General features: G+C 36.3%; 1 protein-coding gene across 4 annotated transcripts in view; it reads right to left on the bottom strand.

Moving 5' to 3' along the window:
- NBEA (neurobeachin) overlaps positions 1 to 24,039 on the bottom strand; it is a 613,622-nt gene that overhangs the window by 105,800 nt on the left and 483,783 nt on the right. For all 4 annotated transcript variants that reach the window (XM_081214387.1, XM_081214388.1, XM_081214389.1 and 1 more), the window contains 3 exons: positions 17,579 to 17,696; positions 17,154 to 17,256; positions 10,286 to 10,401 (listed from right to left, as the gene is read on the bottom strand). In XM_081214387.1, the coding sequence (XP_081070513.1) occupies positions 10,286 to 10,401; positions 17,154 to 17,256; positions 17,579 to 17,696 (337 nt within the window). The remainder of the gene's footprint in view (positions 1 to 10,285; positions 10,402 to 17,153; positions 17,257 to 17,578; positions 17,697 to 24,039) is intronic.

Here is a 24,039-nt window from a genome sequence, read left to right as displayed (position 1 = left end):
CTAATACTTGTCTGCCTCTCCACTAGTCCATAAACTCCAGAATGTAGGGTTTGAGTTAAAAAAAAAAAAGCCTCTGTATATTGGCATCTTTTGTTTGTCCGATAGATATTTGTTGAAAGAACAAATACATATGTGATAAAAATGCGATAAAATGAGAGCCAAATCTTAAAAGATGAACAAACCATAAGCCAAATAAAAAAGGAAAATTGCAGGATAGTCTTGTTGGAGGAAGAGGACTATGCAAAGACACAGAAGTACGCATGAGAGAAAGCGGTCTTGTGAATGTGCATGTTAAACCACCAGACGGAAATATCTGTGGCTGATGAATGCACCTGCTTTATGTTTATAAGTCTACTGTGATGAAAAGTAGTGATAAGAATAAACAAGAATTTGGAACCTTTTAACTACAGTCTTTCGTATATGAAAATAGACTGCTAAAGCAGTACCACTGTAAAATGCACAGTGTAAAATTCTAAAATTTTACATTTATTACTGAGAGTTCATGTTTATGTTAACCTAGGACACCTGATTACTCTCAGTGTTTTTTCTATGCATGTATATATACAGAGAGTCTAGACTGGCTGGGCAGAGCTATTTCTGGGATTGTAAGTAGGACTGTGGCATATTTAGCACTCTGCCATTTTCTGGGTTACCATTCTACTTAAAAATCTATAGCTTTTAATGAAAAAGAGGTCTTCCAATATATGTGTATTTTAAGAGAATAATTTGATGTTATTTATGTAACATATTTTCCATTACTTATGTAAATCAACAGCTGAAAATTAGACATAATAACTATTTTTAAATTTTCTGATGAAGTTTCTTAACTTAAGGAAAAACTGCCAAACTAAAATAAATAAAAAGCCAATTTACATTAACTCGGTACTTAAATGTATCATATAAGTAGAAACAGCTTAAAAATAGAGACTATACTTGAAGACACTAGCCTTTCACTAGAAATGATTTTCTAATTAAAGAAGAGATATAATGCTGTTTTTGGAAAAAATACAAAGAAAGGAAGGTATCTTTAACACACACACACACACACACACACAAATTGATTGCTGTCTACAGTCACAGCTCATGGTAATTAATCTATCCTGCATTTTTTGTTAATTCACTTTTAATAATCTTTGGAAGATTCTTTAAAAATAAATGCTTAGAAAAATTTAGTAAGTTTTAAATTACTAAAGCTTTATAGCACATTTTAAATCTAACAAATACAATCAATATATATAAACAGATGTTCTGACAGTTACATTAAAACCTTTTTATATAAAACTTTCCACATAAAAGCTTTGCAACACGGACAGTTAATATATTATTTTTGATTTGAATTAAAAATTCACAATGTATTTAAAACTCACATGGATGAAGTTGGTACTCTGGGATTTTGCATTTATAAGTTTTAGCCATGAATTAGCATTATTACTTTAATTATTTTACTGAATACCTTTGTGAAATGAAAAAAAAAAAAAAACCCTGCTGTGTACCGAATTAACCAAAAAAGCAAAATATTTCCCAAATAATATCTGTTAAGTTCTGGCACATCTAGGTACTTATTTATTAATTTTTTTAGGATAATTGAAATTTAGTAAATAACCTTGTGCTGTTATTTCCTTTTCCAGCAGTAATAAGTGCAGCATTTTTTTTACTAACTATGCTTCTAAGGACTTACCTTGGAAGATGAATATTAATTATCACAAGCCTATGACACTAATCTACTCAAACAATAAAAGTGAAGCACAGTAAATGAGATTTCAGAAACACTAGATATGTTTCTTCATTTAAAAAAACAACTTTTAATTAAACCATCCAATTTAATGTTTTTATATGGCACTTTAGTTTTGAAGGTAAAGTGATCTAGAGACAGCTGACAAAGAAATTATAACTGCAATTCCTTGGTGAAAATGTTAATGACAGCAAAATATTGTTTAATTAGATGATTGCAGCATCTGGATTAGCACTCTTTAAGAGCGATGTTCCTGTGCTTGTCTGCTTCTTCGCACTTTACAGACATTTTGTCATCTCTAGGTCATTAGGAAAGAATTTTTAATGATTTTTCTAGAAGCAAGCAGTTCAAGTTACATTTAATTAGATGACAATAATAAGCCCAACACATGCAGTAGCTAAATATATACATAATTAACCAGGGAGGGCTTGTACATCACAGAGTAAAAAAGTAGAAAATGCTAAACAGGAGAAAAAGGTTGGAGTTGAGGAAGCTGTGCTGAATTCATTAACCGATCATATGAAAAACAACTCAAAAACCTTTTAAAAACCTCCCAAACCTAACGGGATCATTTACACGAAGCTATGTTAGCAGTCCATGTGCTTTTTTTTTTTTTTTAATGTAAGAATGCCAGATTTTAACTCATGTTCATAGTATTATCTAATAAGGCATAGGCTGTATCTTTTGGAACACAATAAACAGAAATTAGGTCAACTCTGGGAATTAGAGGCTGAACCCACATTTTTAGTTAAACTCTATGCATCACTAAAAATCTTCCAAAACTTAATGTTCTTCAAAAATTAAGAAAACAAAACCCAACTGTTTCAAAATAGTTAAATTATACCACAGTACTAAGCTAGACTTTCATGCAGTTTTTAAGATCATGATTTCAAATTCTATTTAATGAGATGGAAAAAGAAGAATGAACCTGTATGTGTAGCAGATTCCCAAAGATTACCACACACAGAAAAAGAAAAAAACAGAAAAATAACCAAAATGTTAATTATATTTATGGCTAGTCTTCAAGTAATTAAATTTTTAAATTACACTTTTCTATATTTCCAATTTTCTATATTGAGTATTTATTAAATATATAAATATAACAAAAGAAAGGCCATGAAAACATTTATGGGCCTTTAGGTGTCATTTCAAAACTGTACATTTTCTGAATATTTGACAAGCTTCTTTTACTATGTAAAGTATCTTTACAAAACTTACATACATATAGGAAAATGTGTTTATTTATATGCAATTATGTATGTCACAGGAGGGTCTAAAAATCTACATACTGTATTGTATTAATACTAGGAGACTGCTGCTGTATGCTTTATAGAGAGTCTTATTTTTAAAAGCATTTAAAAAGGAGAAAAGACAAATTGGCCAAGTAGGAGAGACCTCAAGAAATGGAGAACAAGAAATGGGTCATAAAATATATTTCACACTTCATGTTAAAAGAATATTTTGGAGAAAAAAGGTAAATCTGAGAGGGTAAGAGAGTTACTAGAATATTTTTATTGAAAATGTGAATTTATTAAGTCACATTGACCTATATTTTTAAAAACCAGAAGCCAGAAGCCAGAAAGGGTTGCTTCATCTTCTCAATCAGATTCTATTCTATAACTCTTCTCTTTAATCCAGGAAATTTAAAGAATCCCTCACCCAGCAATTCTAGTGAATTCACATAATAGATCATAAAATCATGCAAACACAGAGCATAAATATTAAGTCAGTTCCGTTTGATGAGTATTTGTCGAGCAAAACTTTGACCTCATAATCCTACTGGAAAGAAGAGATACAGACATAAAATCCAAGGCTGCATTATCCTAAGTGCCAACATGGGTGGCATAGACAGCGCTATAGAAGATGTGAATGCTACAGGAGGTTAAGACAATTACTGTAAGGTAGATCTTTTAAGAATATATGTGTGAGGAGGTGGTTCTCCAAGTGCAAACCTTGGACCAGTGGCATCAGCATCACATAGGTACTTGTTAGAAATACAAATTCTTGAGGCCCACCCTAAACCTACTGAATCAGAACCTGTTGGTTTTGGCAAGCCCTCCAGGTGATTCTGAGAACCACTCTATCCTGGATGGGGGGATGGTGGTTGTGTCACCCGTGTCGTGACTGGTGGCCTTCTCCAGGATTATCCAGGAGTTGCCATGATCAGAAGAAAGCTCTTTCACGCAAGGTCGTGTCTCCTTTCCAGGAGTCTGCATCCAATGACTGCAAAGTGGAGGTAATGAAGGCCTGGCCGCCTTGCCTCAGGGCAAGACACCTCTGAAGGGTTAGCCTAGCTCCTGGTTCCCTGTGGGATCTGCTGAGGCCGTTGCTGCAATTACTCTGGGGTTCAATTTCTCCTTCTGCCTGCTTCTACTTTCTTCACTCCCCTCACAGATGTTGATCCCAAGGACACTCTCCAATAAACTTCCTGCAAGCAAATCTCTGTCTCAGACTCCTTCTCTGGATCTGAGACCTAGCTGAACACAGTACTAGGGTCTACATTAGAGATGATAACTCCAGGCCCAGATCTAGTACTAGAATATGCCTGTGGACAAAAGTCATGATGGTAAATAAACTTCAAAAGTTCTTCTGATGAAATATAAATTAAAAATGTCTAAAAATCGTTAATTGTTTCAGTCTTAAAAGTAGTTACAGATTAAGGCCAATGATTGGAGGTGAAATTGAATGGTGCCATGATACCCTGAGGCAGTATGGTATAGTAAGTGAGTGAAGCTCTACAACCAAACCACCTACATTAGAATCCTGACTTCTTCACTTATTAGCTCTGTGACTTGGGCGAGTTATTTACTTCTCTGCACCTCATTTCCTCATTGGTGAAATGGGGATAAGAACTCTGGGGTTACTGTTAGGATTAAATGAGTAAATACACATAAAACACTTAGAACCATATTTGCAACACTGTAAACTGCTCAGTAAACATTAACCATTATTTGCCATTTTTTCCTGAATGTTGATATTAATATTAAAGAACTGTATCAAAAAGAAATGATAAAACTAAACAAATAATAAAACTTTTTTCCTGAATCTTGATATTAAGAATAATTAAAGAGGGCTTCCCTGGTGGTGCAGTGGTTGAGAGTCCGCCTGCCGAGGCAGGGGACACGGGTTCATGCCCCAGTCTGGGAAGATCCCACATGCCGTGGAGCGGCTGGGCCCTTGAGCCATGGCCGCTGAGCCTGCGTATCCGGAGCCTGTGCTCCGCAACGGGAGAGGCCACAACAGTGAGAGGCCCGCGTACCACAAAAAAATAAAAAATAAATAAAATAATAATAATAATAATTAAAGAAATGTTTAAAGAAGACTATGATAAGATATAAGCCACCCATTTCTTGCCTTTGGATTACCCAGGAAATTAAATATAATTTGTCAATAAGAACACTAACATTCTCTCAAGAAATGATAAATCTAAAGTTTCAATCAACTGACTTATAAGTATTTATTGAACAATAACTGTATCCCTAAAACTGTGCTATGAAACAACATGATCATTTAGTGGAACCCAGGTTAGTAAAAGTGGTATTGGTACAATTTACCATCTTTATAGTTCCCTTTATTCTAGGAACCTTCAGAGTCCTTTCTTTCGAGAACTCTGAAAAGTGTTCCATTAAGAGGAGATGAATGGATATGAATGGATATATAATATTCTCCACAAATCAGGAAAATAGACAATTCTAACTGCTTCCTAAATAAGTACTCAATCATGGCTTTGGTGAAGCTTCTCTATAATACCATCACTCATATCTTTAATGCTGGTGCTCAGTATAAACTGGCACCCCTACTTAGAACTTCAGGATGATGGCAAAGGAAGAATTAGCAGGGATATATATATTCAGGGAGAGTACCTCAGGGTATTGATATTCATAACTTTTTCCAATTTGTCATTCTACTTCTGTATGAAGGTTCATTTTGTCTGAATAATCATCTACATATGACAAAATTCTTAGAGTTCATTTAAAGCCCATCTTTTCTATGAGGCCTCCCTTGATTAGACTATCTCATACTAACCTTTCACTTCTCTAAGCTTTCACTACAGTTAATGACACTTAATCACATGCTTTCTTGTATGTTCTAGATGTTTTCATATGCAAATCTTGTTCTGATAATTAGATCTTAAATGGCTAGAGCAGTGATACTCAAACTGTGCATGAGAACCACCTAGAAGGCTCGCTAAAACGCAGAGCTGGGCCCCACTCAGAGTTTCTGATTCAGCAGGTTTGAGGGGTCTGAGAATTTGCATCTCCAAGTCCGCAGGCAATACTAATACTGCCAGTCAGGGGACCACACTTTGTCAACCACTAAACTAGAGCATATTACAGTGACTTCTACTTTTTATATAATGACATCGTGCATTAGATCATTTATTTACTTTTTTTCTTTGCCATACCTGTTGTCACTACTCTAATCCAATTTTTTTTTTTTTTTTGCAGTACGTGGGCCTCTCACAGTTGTGGCCTCTCCCGTTGCGGAGCACAGGCTCCGGACGCGCAGGCTCAGAGGCCATGGCTCACGGGCCCAGCAGCTCCGTGGCATGTGGGATCTTCCCGGATCGGGGCACGAACCCGTGTCCCCTGCATCGGCAGGCGGACTCTCAACCACTGCGCCACCAGGGAAACCCCTCTAATCCAATTTTTGACTCCACATTTTTTTTTTCCCTTGGAGTGTCTTCTGCTTACTTTCTAGTGAATTTTTACTCATATTTCAATTTTCAACTTATATGTTGCCTGTGAGAAGCCTATGAAAAGACTATGAGAAGCTTTTCCTGTAAATGTAATGCCTTCTGGACTTAAGACTTCAAATAGCTTTGTATATTTTCTCATTATAATAATTACAACTTTTTGCTGGAATTGCTGGTGTACATGTCCGTCTTCCTGACTGTACTATGACCCCTTCAAAGGCAAAAACCATACTTTGCTTTCTTCTGAAGTGTCAGTGCAAAATAGAGTGTGTGGCACATAGTAAAGTGTTCAGTAACTATTTATTAAAATGATGAACAAATTGATTTCATATCTAGAGTCCTGTAAGGCTCTCCTAACAGCTCTCCCTAACTTTAAGGTATTTTATTTCTGATTCATGCCATATATAACGAGCAGTTTAATTGTCCTGAAATTCCATACTGCATTGCCTTCTACTACAGAACTATACAGACTCCTGGATTCAGGCTCTTTACGGTCTGGCTCTTATCTATAGCTCCAATCGTATCTCCTATTATTCTCTGCTGCAGCCAAGATATGATACTCACGTCCACTGAACACATAACACACATTCAACTGGGAGAAATTTGTAAAGCTCTGCTCTTTTTCTTCTCCCCAAACACATTCATAAAATTTCTGTACTCTGCTTAGCTCTTGCAGCATTCACTATTTATAGCACTTATTCAGCACTCACCATCAGCTGTCTTAAAATGCTCTCTTATGTATATTTCATTCACCCATCTAGTTATAAGCGCTCTGAGTTCCTAGTTCCTACCTTATACTTCTTTTTATCGCATTGTCTACAACAGACAGACTTTAATGTTTAGTTATAATCATTGTAAAGAAAATACCCAGTAAATTCTTAAAAGAAAAAAACCAGTGGTCTATAAATTTTTTATGTCACGAAATAAAACAGACCCCAAGTACTCAAAAGAAGATAGGAAGACAGTCAAATTCCCCTTACAATCTACATGTTCTGGCTCAGAAACCCAAAAACTGTCTCAAACAGAAAAAAAGCCATGTCTATACTGCTCAGGGGCAGCTTTTAGAAGGCATCATGATGTTATCTCTATCAGACTGCAATCTTTCTAGAGATAGACAGAGAAACAAACTCCCAGAAAGCAGCAGGCATGAAGTGGGTGGTGGTTATAGGTGGAAGTATACCACATTGTGGGAAATGTGGCTGACATGAGTAAAAGGCAGTGAGAAGGGATGGAGACTAGAAGAATCCTTTAACACAGTGAACTAGGTAACACTCCATCCAGAGGAGAGACAGAGAGAATCCCATCTTAGAGTAGCAGAACCTTTTAGTAAGAATACCAGCTCCACTGGAAACTGAACTACAAATGAGGTACATCACCCTGTCTTCCAGTGTTAATTCCAAAAGCTCCAAAGGGGTAGCACAGTCAAGGAAAAAAAAATCATGTGCTTTTCTATGACATATGGTAGACAATGAGTCTTGATAGATTTTTCAAGATAGATAATAGAAAAACCTAACAGAGGGAATGTGGAAGAATATTACAGAAGAATGAAAAGAGAACATTATCCTGAAAAATCAGGTAAAGATCCATGTAGCTGAAAACAATATACTGTATTAAAGAGAAGAAAATTTTAATAGAGTTGAAATCCTTCCTAATATGCAAAAGTATATGGACTCCAAAAAATAAGTGTTTCATAATAATAGGGATTCTGGTATCAAATTGTATTGACAAAGATAAGCAATGAATGAGAAGTAAATTGAGTTAAAGTTCTTATTTTGCGTAGGAGTGGTTTAAAGTGTTGATTCATTTTTGAGTTCAAAAGGAAGAGAAATGTATTTTAGAGGATTTTTTAAAAATTTAAACATATCAATATTAATTCTTTAGGAGAATTAATAGCAAAAAGCCTATGTTCTAAATCACTAAAAAACTAGGCAAAATTTATTTATATGGCCAAAGAAAAACAAAACAATGTGAAAGGCAAGAAAATATTGAAAGCAATTGTATAATACAAGATGATATAAGACCAAACATATCAGTTATTAAAACAGATGGAGAGACTTCCCTGGTGGCGCAGTGGTTAAGAATCCGCCTGCCAATGCAGGGGACATGGGTTTGAGCCCTGGTCCAGGACGATCCCACATGCTGCAGAGCAACTAAGCCTATGCGCCACAACTACTGAGCCCGCGTGCCACAGTAACTGAAGCCTGCGTGCGTACAGCCCGTGCTCCACAACAAAGAGAAGGCACTGCAATGAGAAGCCCGCACACTGCAACGAATAGTAGCCCCCGTTTGCCGCAACCAGAGAAAGCCCGCGCAGCAACGAAGACCCAACACAGCCAAAATAAAATAAATAAACAAACAAACAAACAAACAAATTAATTAATTAAATATTTTTTTTAAAAGACAGATGGAAACAGATATCAAACATGGCTACTGAGAGATTTAAAGTCCAAGATAGAGTTAAAACTTGAAATTCCACCTATGCTCTAGGACACAGAGTTAGCAGATCTGAGATTCTATCCCCTTCACTTTGGTAATGAAGCTTACGCTACATCATGCTGTTCACCTAAATATGCTAATGAAAAGGTTCTTTATATTTCAGATGTTTAAGTTCATTCTATCTCTATATGTAAATGTGTTAATTAAATAGTATAACACATTTCCTTTATCTTTGAGGAAGTAAATAGGTTTCTTTAAGATATATACATTGTATACACTGATATGTGAATATATATGAAATATGTCATGAAGACATATGTATATAATGGAGATGTGTGTATAAAATATATAATAAAATTAATATATGTAATAAAACAGTTCTTTGGTTGTAGCTCTAGCATCCTATTAGCAAAGGAATTAACATTACAGTATGTATTAAATGATTAAAATGCAAAACCATTTCAAACAACTTTTTTACCCCTTTTTGTTGACAAATCAAGTTCTCTTGTCTATGTAATACACATCTATATCATCCATATTTAATATATGCCATAGTATCCATATTCACACATATATGATAGATTAAAAAGAGGAATATGACAGTTATCCTTTTAAGCAATGATTCAGAGAACAGGGCTCTCAATTCATAGTTCTGAGCATTCATTCATAAAAGAACAATGATCATAGGTAAGCATATGCATTTATGTAGTTTTAAATTCATCTGATTGTAAAAAGTTTTTGTAGAGCCTGATTTACAGAAGTAAACTCTTTGCAATTCAACATGAATAAGGGCTTTGGAGCTTAATTTAGTAAAAAAGAAAGAGGTACTTAAATCTCATAGACAGGTTCAGCCACTGACAACCACTGATTTAGCAGAAAAACAAAGCCACTACCTTCTCTTAATTTACAAGCATGGTACTGCCGAGGTTGATGGCAGTTACTCATCATTTAGAAATGTAATCTGATTTTATATTTTCATTTCAAGATTTTAAGAAAAAAAATGCTGTAACCCAATCATGCCATAATCCAGGTGACATCTGTACTAGGCAGAATCCTGTTGTTATTCTCCTGTCTAAGCTGCTACTGCTGAGAATGACAAAGTAGTGAAATTACATTTTCCCATTATTATTTCCAGACACTCTCTGGCAATGGTTTGTTGACTCTAATAAACCGTCAGACAAAGCTGTCAGCAAAGGAAGTGGCAGAAGGAGAGCAAGAAAAAGCCTCTTCAACAATAAATGCACCTAAACCTTGGTACTAGCTTGTATAGTTTCTGATAGCAATTTAATGTGAGTGCTTCAATATTTATTCTAATGCTGTATTTGAATTCTAAGGAGAACAATGCATTCCATCAAGCCACATTACCAAAGATTTTTGTTGAACATAAACATATTATGAGATTAAAGAACAAGATGTCTTACCTGCTATAGTATTAAGAAACATCAAATATTCGAAGTTTGAAATTTCCCTTCTTTGCCAACGCTGAGTCATGTTGGAAGATTTATAAAGCTGTCGAGGAGTGGCTAGTGATATCCTCCTAGCAATTAAGCAAACCATAACAAACAGTCTCTTTTAACTCATGACTTTAAAAAGTCCAATAATAACTAATGTATTGATTTGATATTATTCAATTTATGGTTTATCTTTCTGAGATAAATTACAAAATATATTTTAGCTGTAGATATTAGCAATATTTGAAAAAGTCTGTTATAGAGAAGATATATTTATTTACTTAAGGATAAACCAATATGAAAGCACCTACTTGTATAATATGGCTCCAAGTGGGTATTTTATAAGTCAATAACAAAAAAAGGTGAAACTATGCTCAAAATAAGTCAAAGTAGCTTTTGAACACTACAGCAAACCTACTCCATACTACAAAGCTAGGTAGACAGTCAACAGCTTAAAGGCATTTGACTTAACCCTAATATACTAATGCTGCCACTGAACTTTCCACGCCTGCCTCTGAGCAGTGTGTACACACGTGCACAGCCTCTAACCACATGACACTCATCCCCCTATGAGGTCAGAAACAAACAACTGGGAACTCTGAAAATGTACGAATTCATAAGGGACATAGGAATATCGTAAGGGAGTAAATCAGGATAATTTGTGTAAATTATGAACCTTTGAAGGTACAAGGTGTTCCTATAAAAAATAATGAAAGCTGGCTGTATTTGTAGAAGTATGACAAGGCTAACTGAGTTTCTAAAACATTCACCATGTAAAATAGAAGTTCCCAGGGCTTCCCTGGTGGCGCAGTGGTTGAGAGTCCGCCTGCCGATGCAGGGGACACGGGTTTGTGCCCCAGTCCGGAAAGCTCCCACGTGCCACGGAGCGGCTGGGCCCGTGAGCCATGGCCACTGAGCCTGCGCGTCCGGAGCCTGTGCTCCACAACGGGAGAGGCCACAGCAGTGAGATGCCCGCGTACCGCCAGAAAAAAAAAAAAAAAAAAAAAAAAAGTTCCCAAACTTTTTGTATTTATGCCACCTTTAGGGTCTCAGGAATTTTTTCATGGTGCCCCTAGCCCAAGAGAGACACCTAACGGTTCTGTTTATTACGTAGTTAGGTCTAAATAACTGAATACTTGAGCCTTAACTTAGTAGCTGTTTGAGAATATAATACTCAAAAATTGAAAGAAAAATAATATTTTATTTCATTCTTAACTAACCACAATTACTTAACTAAAGGAATGTATTGCACACCTGTTGGTCACTGCGCAACTTAAACCTTGGAATCATATCTGACACCACCACCTTCAATGCCTGTTCCACATGAATTTTCATGCAGCACTTTTTTTTAATTACCAGAGCAACCCCCATAAACTAGTTTCACAAAGCTAAGATGGCATCAAAAAGAATGCAAGAGTGCAGTCCTATCAAATGTTGAAACTTAGAACTAACTCAAGCTAAGAGTTTGTGCAGCGTCGAATAGATGTTGTTGTGTTTCCCTAAAAAATATAAAATGCCCTGCCGTAGCCCTGAGAGTGCACTGTGACATCTCAGGGCTCCGTGGTGCTTATTTTGGGAACTGCGGACCTAAGACTATTTTTGCCACCCATGTATTATTATCATATGTTTCTGTTCACATGGGATCTTAATAGGCATGGCAGGAGCTAAGATATATGTTAGTTGAGGTAAAGGAGGGAGGAAAGAAGAATGGGAAGAAACTTGTTATCTCAAATTCAAATCTGAATTAAGAATTTTAAAAATAATTATGTGTAACTCAATGTTTAAAATATTAACGTAATATGTTGTAGCAGCCTGGTCACATATTAACATTTTTGAAGAACTTTCCTAGTTACATATATTTGAGATAATAGATCCTACTGACTCCAAAAGAACTATGTAAGTCTAATGATTCACTTCACTGCAATAGTAAAGGGTATATATATTTCATACTTCAATTCTATAATTCAGTGTACTTTTCATTTAATTGGTAATATGATTTTCACAGGGCTACTTAAAGGGCTTCCAGATTTTGATACATACTGGCACCACTTTTCAAAATTTTCCAGATACACTCTCATTCATACAACTATTTATGTTATAAACTTTTGCCTTGATTCTGACTTCGTCATGGCAACATGCTAAAATATTTTCTGAATTATCAAAGAATTAATAAACTATGTTTACCCAATTTGTATTTGCTACTATTATAATTATGTGCTTAGTCCAGCTTTTGTTGGATTACTATCATAATCATATTCTTGCTAATCTGACTAAAATTCTTACCTGCAGCATGCTTAGTCTGCTAAAAGCAATGTATATAATAAAGCTGTACATTTATTTGTTGACATTTTAAACCTAGACAATTTAAGAAGAAAATTGCTGATCTGGAAATAATTCTGAGCACCAAAAACACTCAAAAACCAAGACCAAACAAATCCCGATAAGGGGAAATAAAAGGAATCATGGGAGAAAGTTATCATGTCTTTCTTAGAGCATGCAGTGGTGAAGAAAAATATGGGCAAACGAAATGAATTTAGAAAATCAGATGACTATTAGCAAGTTCAGGGAAAGGATCAGCTTTTCCTGTTTACTGCTCTCTCTTTTCTACTATAAACTCACTGAGAGCAGGAACTGTTTTACATACTGTTATGTCCTTAGTATTTAGCAATGCTTGACCTATAGTAGGGTCTCAATAAGTGTATACCAAATGACTTGAATTATTGGACATCTATCCTAAAATTAAAAAATGGCTAAAGAGGGATGAAATTCAAAAAAAATTTAAAGAATTCAATCATAAGGAGAAGCAAAATGGGAAACAGTAAATCAATAGGGCTATTCAAGATATCCTATAAAAATTTATATATTAGAATGAGGATAGCTGGTATATATTTGGGCTACAGTAAAATGCTTTTAGAATTGGGGGATAAGAGGAAGATAAAATTGCCCTGTGGAAAAAAATATTAAGTACCATAACAAATGGTGACCATTTAAAATCATTAACTCTATGTATGCAACCAGGTATATTCTTAGTAAGTAAAGAATCTAACTAAATCCAAAATTTATTGATTGTAATGACTGTCTGAATAGCAGATACATTAACCAAATAATGGCAATCAGTATGGAGTCTAGAAAATGGGCAAGTTTTTTGTCAGTATTTTTCTTTTGTTACGCAGAGGTAAAGGTATTGTTCTTTTGACCAATGTGGATCACTTTGATAGAAGACACAAAATAGAAATTAAGAGAGTGGGGGCTTCCCTGGTGGCGCAGTGGTTGAGAGTCCGCCTGCCGATGCAGGGGACACGGGTTCGTGCCCCGGTCTGGGAAGATCCCACATGCCGCGGAGCGGCTAGGCCCGTGAGCCATGGCCGCTGAGCCTGTGCGTCCGGAGCCTGTGCTCCGCAAGGGGAGAGGCCACAACAGTGAGAGGCCCACGTAACAAAAAAAAAAAAAAAAAAAAAAAAAAAAAAAAAAGAGAGTGGGCTATGATCTTGGGCAAGATAAGTAACTTACCTAAACCAAAAATTTCCTATCTGTAAAGTGGGATAAGAATACCATTAAGAATCCACATTAAGAACATGGTTGTTTTAAGAATTAAGGGCTGAGAGCCCCTCTGCCACGTGAGGACACATCGAGAAGATAACCATCTATGAACCTGGAGTTGGGATCTCACCAGACACCAAATCTACTGGTGCCTTGATCTTGGACTTCCTAGCCTCCAGAATTGCCAGAAATAAATATCTGTTGTTTATAAGCCCCAAACAAACAAACAAACAAGAATTAAAGGAAATAATGCTTATAAACTAAAACACAAAGTATAGTCCCTGGCACATGGAGAGTGCTCAGCAAATGAGACCCATGGATACAAATTAAAAAGGCATTCATTAGGCTATGCTAGCTTAGTGGAAATATTCCTTCTGTTCTAAGTTTTTGGAATGTGATCTCTTCGGTGGGCTTGCCCAAAAAGCGGCCTAAATGATATGTGAAGTCAATTTTCTGGCAGTTTACCTGCTTTTGAGTTTGATCATTTTTGTTTGTTTCTAAAGCAGTCTCCTATGGGCTTAGCTTAGAGGAAGTTCCCTAGAGTTTGATAAATTCTGCTTTAAACTGACAAAACCCAATGTCAAAAAAACAAAGCAAAGAATGGATCCCTTGGTGATTTTACCAAGATACTCTCAGCTGGAAGGCTTCTGCTTGTAGGAGCCAGACATCATCCCTTTCCTTTGACAATTCTCTAAGTGTAACAGGATCTTACATATCACACACACATATATTTATACAAGTATGTGTCTATGTCTATTTACCTACCCACCTACCTACCTACTTCCTCACCTACCTACCTATCTGTATCTGTGTAGGCATGCATGTATGCGTATAGTGTATATGTGTGTTCTCTGTTCACAAAGTGTCTTCATTTTATGATCTCAAGACATTCGTAAAACATCTCTTTGCAAAGATACTGTCCCCATTTTATAGCAGATGAAAGCGTCATTCCCCTTGCCTCATGTTATTCATTCTTTCAACATATATGTATTGAGTTCCTACTAAGTCTCAGGCTCTATCACTGCCCGTAGTATCAGGTCTAAGCCTAGGTTCAGTGTTCCTCTTACCCCCATCTGCTCCTTCTAAGTCTATATATCACAGGAAGTATACAAAGCTGAATTTACAAGTATTTTATTAGGAAATTAATAATGAGTTGAGCCTTTGGGGGGAAAGCCAAGGGGACAACAAAAGAGTGCTTTAAGATAGAATTTCTAAACTTCCTAAACATCTATTTTGCTTCCAGTTTTTCTATCAAGAAGAATGATCTTCCAAAAATCAAAGAGAGACCAAATGTGGTTAAAAGGAAAATAATGCTCATAGAAGGTAAGGAATATAGTACAAGAGCTTCTGGTTGTTTTTAATGAATTCAGGTCTGGACAAGTCTAAGAGTACTAAAGGAAATCAGAAAATTCTATTGATAATCTTTGAAGAATCATGATCATTGAGAAATATGCCAGGAGGCAGATGATTTTTTTTTTTTTTTTTTTTTTTGCGGTACGTGGGCGTCTCACTGTTGTGGCCTCTCCCATTGCGGAGCACAGGCTCCAGACGCGCAGGCTCAGCGGCCATGGCTCACCGGCCTAGCCGCTCCGCGGCATGTGGGATCTTCCTGGACCGGGGCACGAACCTGTGTCCCCTGCATCGGCAGGCGGACTCTCAACCACCGCGCCACCAGGGAAGCCCAGATGATTATTTTTTAAAAGGAAAAAGTTAGGTCTATTTGTGAGTTCCTAATGTCAATTCCTGGAAAAATCCTTGAACTGATGATTAAACATTTGTAAGTACTTGGGAAAGGAAGTAGTGATTACTATGAGTCAGCTTAGATTCAATAACAAGTCTTGCAAAACTAACTTCATTTTCTTTTTTTGACAGATTGAATGCATTTTTCTTTTGACCTGTATTTTATATAAGTACTTCATTATCTACTTATGTCTTAATTTAATATTGTTATTCAACTAGCAAATATCCTAGGCATGTGCATACATGCCAGTGAATTGGTCTTACACTGTAAACTTAATACGAGAATAGATACTTTGTAATGCAGGGTAACTCCAGTTGAGTAGCACTTAAAAAGCACCTTTGCAATTAGGCAGTGTGCTAAGTATTGTAGATTAAAAGATAAATAAGACACAGTCCCTGGCTTTTACATGTCTGTAGCCTGTTTAAGAGAAGAGAGACAGAGATTCGTTTTCCTTTCCATGCATGCAGCACTCTGCAACAATTCCCAGGGACTTAAGGATCTATGGGGAAGACACTGTTGCTTGTCTGTCCAAAGCCGACACAGAAAATGTATTTTTTTCAGGTAGGAAGTGGCAGGGAGTTGAGATATATTTTTCCTTGAATTCTAGGGGATGGTTTGGCTTTGTGTTCAGCATTCAGTGATTGTTTTAGGGGCAGGAAGGTGACCCCATTCTGGCCAAAGGGACCTGAGATAAAAACTGCTAAAGGCTTCTAAGTATACTCCGTCCTAAAACACAGAAGTTCAAGGAGAAATCCTTTGTGTCTTTTTCCTGCTTGAATGCAGTTGTGTGAAGATGTGGTGTCTGGAGCAGTGGTGGTTATTTTGTGAATATGAGGCCAACTGAGAGTCCTGACATCACCGAACTTCTGAGCCAATACTAGCAACTCCTTCTTAACTCCACATCTTTCATAAAGCAAACCCCCTGAAGCAAAACCCTTATTGCTTAAGCCACTTTTAGTTAGGTATTCAGTTACTTGGAGCCAAAAACCAACTAACTGATATTAGTGATAAACATAATTACTGACTATGTTTTCTACTTAGAATAGTAGTTTTCAATAAAATAAAATTTCAAAATAATGCTTTTAAAATACCAAGATGAGAGATTTAAGAAATGATTAAAATCACATCATAATTAATGACTATTAATCTCAATAAACGCTGAGTGTTTTACTACTTTAATGAAGAAGCATTTATACATAGCATTTATAAAAACAATTTATATGCTATTACACAACAATTAATCACAAACATCATGAGGCTTTTGGTGTGTCTTTTGTAAGATCTTCAGCAAAAATGTCTTAATTATGTGCCAGCTATGATATGCAATCAACTTTTTTACTTCCTCATTTATATATGTGTTAAATAAAATTATGCCCTATTCTGTCATTCTTAAAATAGCTGTTTTCATAACCTCTTTCCCTACAAATGACCTGCAGAGGAAGACAATTCCTTGATTTTCAAAATAGTTATAATGATATAAACTTATTTAGATTTCCGTCATACTGAGATTGAAATATGTTAACAAATCGTAGATAATGTGTACTATGATAAAATTACCTGGCTTGCGGCAAACCATAGCTGGTCCCTACTCCAACCCGAGGCAAGCTATAGACGACTTTTTTTACTGTTGCTTGATCAGGGAAATTAAACATAACTGAGGCTGTGGTAAGAAGAAAAAACATGATTTAGAAAACCACAGGAGAGCTAATCGTCAATTTCAGAAATCATTTTCAAGTGCCCTTCATGATTTATTGGTAAAGGTAATGAATCTTCATGGAAAATCAGATTTCTGTGTAACTTTATCCATGAGAAATCTAGGATTAATGTTTTCAAGCAAATTAATTCCTTCTGTATTTTTATTTTAGCGAGGGCATATCAAAGGAAGAAATAAAACAAAAAAATATCAAGTCAGTATCACACCATGTAAATGAATAACATCCAAATACGAGCACATTTTCTTTCAAAATATTAAGGGGACTTACTTCGGTTTGCCATAAATACTTCCAAAGCAGTGTTTTGTAGAAGATAACGTCTTGAAAATACAGCTCGTATCTCGCTGAACATCCATTTTCCATGAAGCCCCTCAGTGTATGCAAGAACCTAAAATAAATAGTTTAAAGGGAAGTGTCAGTCAGTTAAATACGTGTCTAAGACTCAGTGTGACAATATCTTAGTGCTGTATAAAACTCAGTAAATTAGGGATTATCTTCCTGAATTCATGATATATCACAATATTGCCAATCATTTGATTCTGTATATTTGCAAAATTTCTACCTTTCTAAATTTTCAGTTGGCTCATGAAGAAATGAAGGAACAGAAAAGTTATATGTTCAAGGTGACCCTGTGACTTAAAATAGAAAACGTGTTATGCTTTTGTGGTCTTGTATATGATTGGTTGGACCACGTGGCCTGACATACACTTTTGGTTCTTTTCTAATGTCACTTTTCCTCCCTCTTCCTTGCTTAACGAAAGTCCACTTAGCCCCAAAGTGTCCATGTGGTCAACCCCAGGCAAAGGGCCATGCCTGATCTAAGCCAGGGGTCAATGAACATTTTTGGTAAAAGGACAAATAGTAAAAAATTTTAGGCCTTGCAGACCATCTGTCCTTCTCACAACTGTTCAGCTTTGCCACTGCGGTGTGAAAGCAGTCACAGCCAATGTGCAAATAAATGGGCATGACTTTATTTATAACAATGGCCTGAATTTGTTTCTGAGGTCAGAGTTTGTCTGATCCATGGTCTAAGCCAATCATGATAAAGTTATTCTTTGCTTTTTCCAAATTCCCTTGCATCTAAGGGCAAGGACATTTGACCCAGAACTGGCTAATGCGAACAAAACCAGTCATTTGGGGATGTTTCAGAAAAGCTGATAAAATGAGTCATATGTAGCTGGCACATTCCTTTCTCTTCCTTGCTTGAATGGAGATATAATGGCAGAAACTATAGCAGCAATTGTGTAGCCATTAGGGGAAGGCCAAGGGAATCCCAGCAAGGTTGGAGTTAATATTAAGTTACTGAAACAGTCTCAGCAACTATCCATATCTGGACTTCTTCTTCCATGATACAGATAAATCCATATTTGATTAACCCACTGCAATCAAACCTGCAACACTTTCCTTCCTGATACACCAATGGATTTTAACAATACATAAACACATTCTCTACTTGCACTGGTGTACCCTGTATAATCTACTACACTTATATTTGCTTTAGTGAAAGCAGAAACTAGTTACTGAGTTTTACATACATGATATTCCTTAAGGTTTGAGAACAAGTTATGAAGTCCTTTTTCACATTTCCTTTCTCTAGGAATTATATATCTCTGTGTGTATATTATATAATTATATTATAATTATATTATATTATCTATTCATCTTTTTATTTTTTGAAAATTCCATTTTCTAGCTCCTTAATTCAGTTTTTGTCTTTCTCTACACACTGGAAGGTTTTTGGAGGCAGTCAGACATCTGTTTAAATCATGAAACATTTTGGAGCCAGTCACAGTCCTTTTTAAAACTTGGCTCTGCTACTTACTAGCTATAGGAACTTGGAAAAATTATTTAACTCTATCTGATTTTTGTCACCTGAAAAACAGTGATAATAATACTCATTACTGGTTAATTTAAGTGGAGACAATGAACGTAAAGTGCATGGCCTAGCTATTGTTTAAGTTCTGTTTATATGTCCTTTCTGTTGAGCATAAAGTGACAACTGTTTTTCAGTTTCTACATGTAAAACTTCTCTTTATACATTTCACAAAAGGATTACAGTGACTTGCCACAATTTATATTAATACATTCTTACCCGGGTGCAACAGTTTCCAGATTTGAATTTCATAGACTAGCATAATTTTCTTTAAATGGAAAGAGTACTACTACAGGGTTGATAACTCTTATTTTGTCAGGAAGGAATAATTTTAAGACAGAACAGCCACAACAACAAAAACTATCTTTCACTATGACCATTATTTCACTAATATATATATATATATTTTATATATATTTATATATATAATATATATATATATATATATATATAAAGGCCACTTGAAAACCCAAAGAGTAAAATGAGTATAATCTCAGAAAAAAGGAGAGATTTTCCCATGAAAGCTGTGTTGGCACCCTTATAGTAAACCTGGCATGCCAGGAGGATGGATGGAGATTATATATATATATAATGTATATAATATATATATATAATGTATATTATATATAATATTTTATATATTATATTATATATAAAATATGTATAATATTTATATACAATATGCATATTAGGCTGTATATAATATATATAGAGAGAGAGATACTAGTGTGTGGGTATATATATAAACACACACTAATATTGTTATCTTTCTCTTTGGGAGCAATGATGTAGTGAACATCTGACCAAGTATTCCCTTCCATTAAGCATGTTATCAGTTTATTTTACTTCTAGCAGGCAGGTGGCTCTCAAACACATAGAAGTTGGTTTGACTCCTTAAGTGCCCCATGCAAAACTGTCTTACCAACTGCGCCAGTTATCAAATTATTGCTTCCCAGCTCCAAATTCACCCTTAATTGTTTATCTTGTGAAAGTGAATCTGTGCCCTTTATTCTTCCTTTGCTAGCCTACACCATGTCGAGGTCTATCAGGAAAGGACTCTGAAGAGATGATGCAGAAGAAAGGGGGTTTTCTTCCTGGTTCTGCGTGCTCACCTAGCAGGCCCCTGCAGAGCGTGGGCTTCTCCAGTGCCCGGCTCCTGCAGTGTGTGATGGCTGACAGCACCCAGTGACTAGCAGTTTTCTCCAGTAGCCCCCTGCCCCAGACAGTTTTGTAACAGAGTGCTCTGGTGAGAACCCTCCCATAAACAGATTCACCAACTCCCTAGAGGGTGGTTTTTGGGAAAGTTCCAAAAGGCAGAGCTCCAGCGAGCTCCCTCAGCAGGGCACCAGAGTGACTTCTGTACCACGAAGGGAACTATAGCCATGTCCTCCCTAACAAGGCCAGGAAGCCTCTTCTTGGGTTCAATGTCAGCTCAAGAGACAGTGGCTGCTCCTCATGTATGCTGTTTCCTATATTTTTTAGAGTTCTTTTTATTTCTTACTAACCATTCCCTGTTTCTCCAATATCCTGTTATAATTTATAATTATTTCTGTTTTTATAAATTACAACACTTTCCCTGTTTAAACTGCTATGTGGCATCTTTCTCTTGACTGGATCCAAACTGATACAGGAACTCAATCAGTTCTCCTACCACCGCTTTCACAGCTCCAGGTTGGGACCACAACAGTCCTCAGGGACCCTCAGGAGCAAGAAAAAAGGAAACTGAGATAATCAGAGGAACTCAGTAAAGCCTGGAGGCAAAGAGTAAAAGGAGACAGAATAAAATTAAATTATTTTGCTAGCAGCTAATAAACAGCTCAGGAGGCAAATTCCAAAAGATAGACCCAAAGGTCCATGCTATTTTGAACAAGGGCAGCAGCGTCTGAACGAGTGGCACAGTCCTTACCAGAGGGGCCAAGGGAAAGAAAATTTTACTTTACAGTCACCCATGTTATAGTTAAGCTTTTGAAATCCTTTAAAGAGGCTGATAAAAGACAATGCTCTGAGATGTTCATAATTCCCTGCCAGGAACCCCAACAGAGCCTAGAGTCCTTTTGTTTTTTTTATAGCAAGCCACCTCCTACTTTCTCTTCTTGTTTCCTTCAAGATTGATTATGGAATGAAACTCTCCTAAAATTTTTTATTAAAAAATTTTTGGCTGGCATCCAGCTTAGAGTTATCATGTACTAACATCCAATATCTCTTCTATGACATCACTTTGTTTGAATTCTGCGCCTGGCACTTATTTATTTTTTTGCTTGTTTTTGTCAGTCCCCTCCCTGTGACGTGAAAGTTCCATGAGAACAAGGCCCCCATCTATCTTATTTACTGCTCAATACACAGAGCTTAAAGCAGTGCCTGGCACAGATGTGCTCCATATACATTTGTTTGTTGAATAAATCAGCAAGAGAAAAGGACAGAGATAATACATATGGGGAAGGTTACAAAGAGATCTTACAAAGTACGTGCATCTCTGACTCCTTTGCTGAACTGGAAAAAGCTTTCCAGTTTCGCCTCAGACTTCTTGTGTTTATTATCCTACTGGTGGAGCCCATCAGAGGTCACTTCTGTCTTTAGATTTAATCAAGATCTAAACGAAGGGATCTAAATAGAATAACTGGTTTCTCTTTTCTAGTAGTTTAATCTGCACCCACAAGGAACTCTAGACTGGGTTATACCCCATCTTGGAAGACTCTGTCCCCATAAAAAGGATTCCTTCACTCTAGAGGGTTGGGCTAAGGTGTTTTAGTTCATAGACTTACGCCTCACATTTAAGAAAAATGTATACTGAGGTGTGTCACAGAATATCATCTGACACCTCTCCTGAGCAACAATTTTATTTCTGATAAGTAATTAGACTTTTTTTGTAGTGAAATTAATATAGATAGGATGGAAAATAAAAAGTAAAAAAAATGATGAATGGTTGAGATGAACCACTAGCATTCAAATAAATTTTGTGATTGCCATGACCACCTGGGACTATACCCCAAGTCCCCTTTCCTCTCCTCTCCTCGTATGCAACGAGAGGGTAACCAAGAGAGAGCTCACCTACACACACTTGGCGGCTCGTGGAGGCTAGAGTAGAAAGCTGTTAGACTGGAGGCAGAGTGATCGGTTAGGACACTGCTTCGGGCAAGTGATGAGGAGTTTAATCAGTTTGTATATGCTTCAGAAGTGCAAAGGAATATCATTTATAGTTGATTAAATACTGAGTTTATGGCATGTTTATATAAAAATCTGGGCATCAAGCCTAGATCTGAAATATGACCTGATACTATAAAATTGCCTGTATTTTATTTATACCTCTACTAGTTACATAGTGTTCTGTAAGTTTCAGGACCTTCTATAATAACTCTTTAAGTTACTTTTTCATTATAGTCCAAGATATTTTTCTAAACCATATAAGTACTTTCATTTATACTTGAGGTTTGTGGTTTTGTTTTGTTTTCTTAAGTCGACCTTCCCATATTATCTGGTTTGAGCTTGCTGGCCTCTCCAAATTATTTAATATACTATGAAATCAATCAACAAATGCTAACTAGCCTATTCAGTTTCATTTTATGAAAATTGAATAAAGATAACTTTTATTACATCATATAGGTCATAAATAAGAAAATTAAAGCATCTTGATCACAAATTTTTTGCAACTTTTGTGATTTTCTTAAGCAACCACTGAACTGTTTTGAGCTAAGGGCTTAATATCCAAAAGAAGTGAAGGGAGACAGAGATCATGCTGGCTTTATACCCTGAGGTCTGTCCCACTCACTTATGAACTGAAGCACACAGGACATAATATAAAACAAATGTAATAGAGACCCCTTGTAAAGCACTTCGCCCAAATGTGTGCTTAACACATATTATTTGATGATTGTGTTGAAGAAAAATAGGGTTGTTGTGCACTCATGTGTATCAGACATGCACATTTGTCAGAAACATGGGTATGGCTGTCAAATCAGTTTCATCTTTTTTTCTTTTAAAGGCAGCTAATATTGTGTGACCTAAAAAGTACTTGTTTAGTGAGAGCTTTGCTGATCTCAAATCATCTGATGCATATATTAGAACAAGTATTTGGATATGAAAAAACTAAATTTTGCTTCAAGTTATATTTTCTGTTAAGAATTGATGAAAATGATGTGAAGGGGTGGAGAGACATGCCCTGTTCAGTGTTCATGAGGCCATCATATCCAACAGACATTTGCAGCTTGAACAGTTTAATTAAAGGGCTGTTAGTGCAACGGAAAGCTGTAACCCCCATTACTTTTATAATTCTGTACAAATTATCAATGATTCTGGATGGGACAAATATATTCAGCATGCAATAGTTCAAGAGTAATTGGAGGTTTGCATTCATACATGATCATCCCTGGTCTTTTCCCTTTTGCCAGATGAATGAAGAGGAGTCTGATGCCCAGAAGGAAAGCAGAACCACAAACTGGAAGAAGTTTGGGTTCTAAAATGACCATGTGGAAGATCATCTCTGACTGGCAGTTGCTGTCATGGTACACGGGGTGAGGAAGTGGGAAGCAGCAAAAACAGTGAGACATTTGGAACTCCTTGCTTCCAGTTCTCACCACCTGTCTCGGTGATACTATTTCCTCACCAAAGGCACGGAGAGCATAAGATATAAGAAATAATTATTTAGAAGTGTATGGAAAAAAGGAAATAGCAACACAATGGACTAGCCTCTTCTAACTGGGCAATGAATAACTCTCCAAGAAGTAAGTTAGGTACGCATAACTTAAGAGCAAGTTTCCAGATCCTTAACTTCTTAAAATCTATCTGCCTGAAAATGAACCCGTGAGGGAAATACAGGTTCTCCTTCCCATCACTCTTTTCCCACTGCCTTTCTCCAATTAAA

Source organism: Mesoplodon bidens (genome assembly GCF_964165515.1).
Source record: "Mesoplodon bidens genome assembly, chromosome: 17".
Taxonomy (NCBI): domain Eukaryota; kingdom Metazoa; phylum Chordata; class Mammalia; order Artiodactyla; family Ziphiidae; genus Mesoplodon; species Mesoplodon bidens.
Note: the sequence above shows the minus strand (reverse complement) of the source record. Positions and strands in the feature narration are given on the sequence as shown.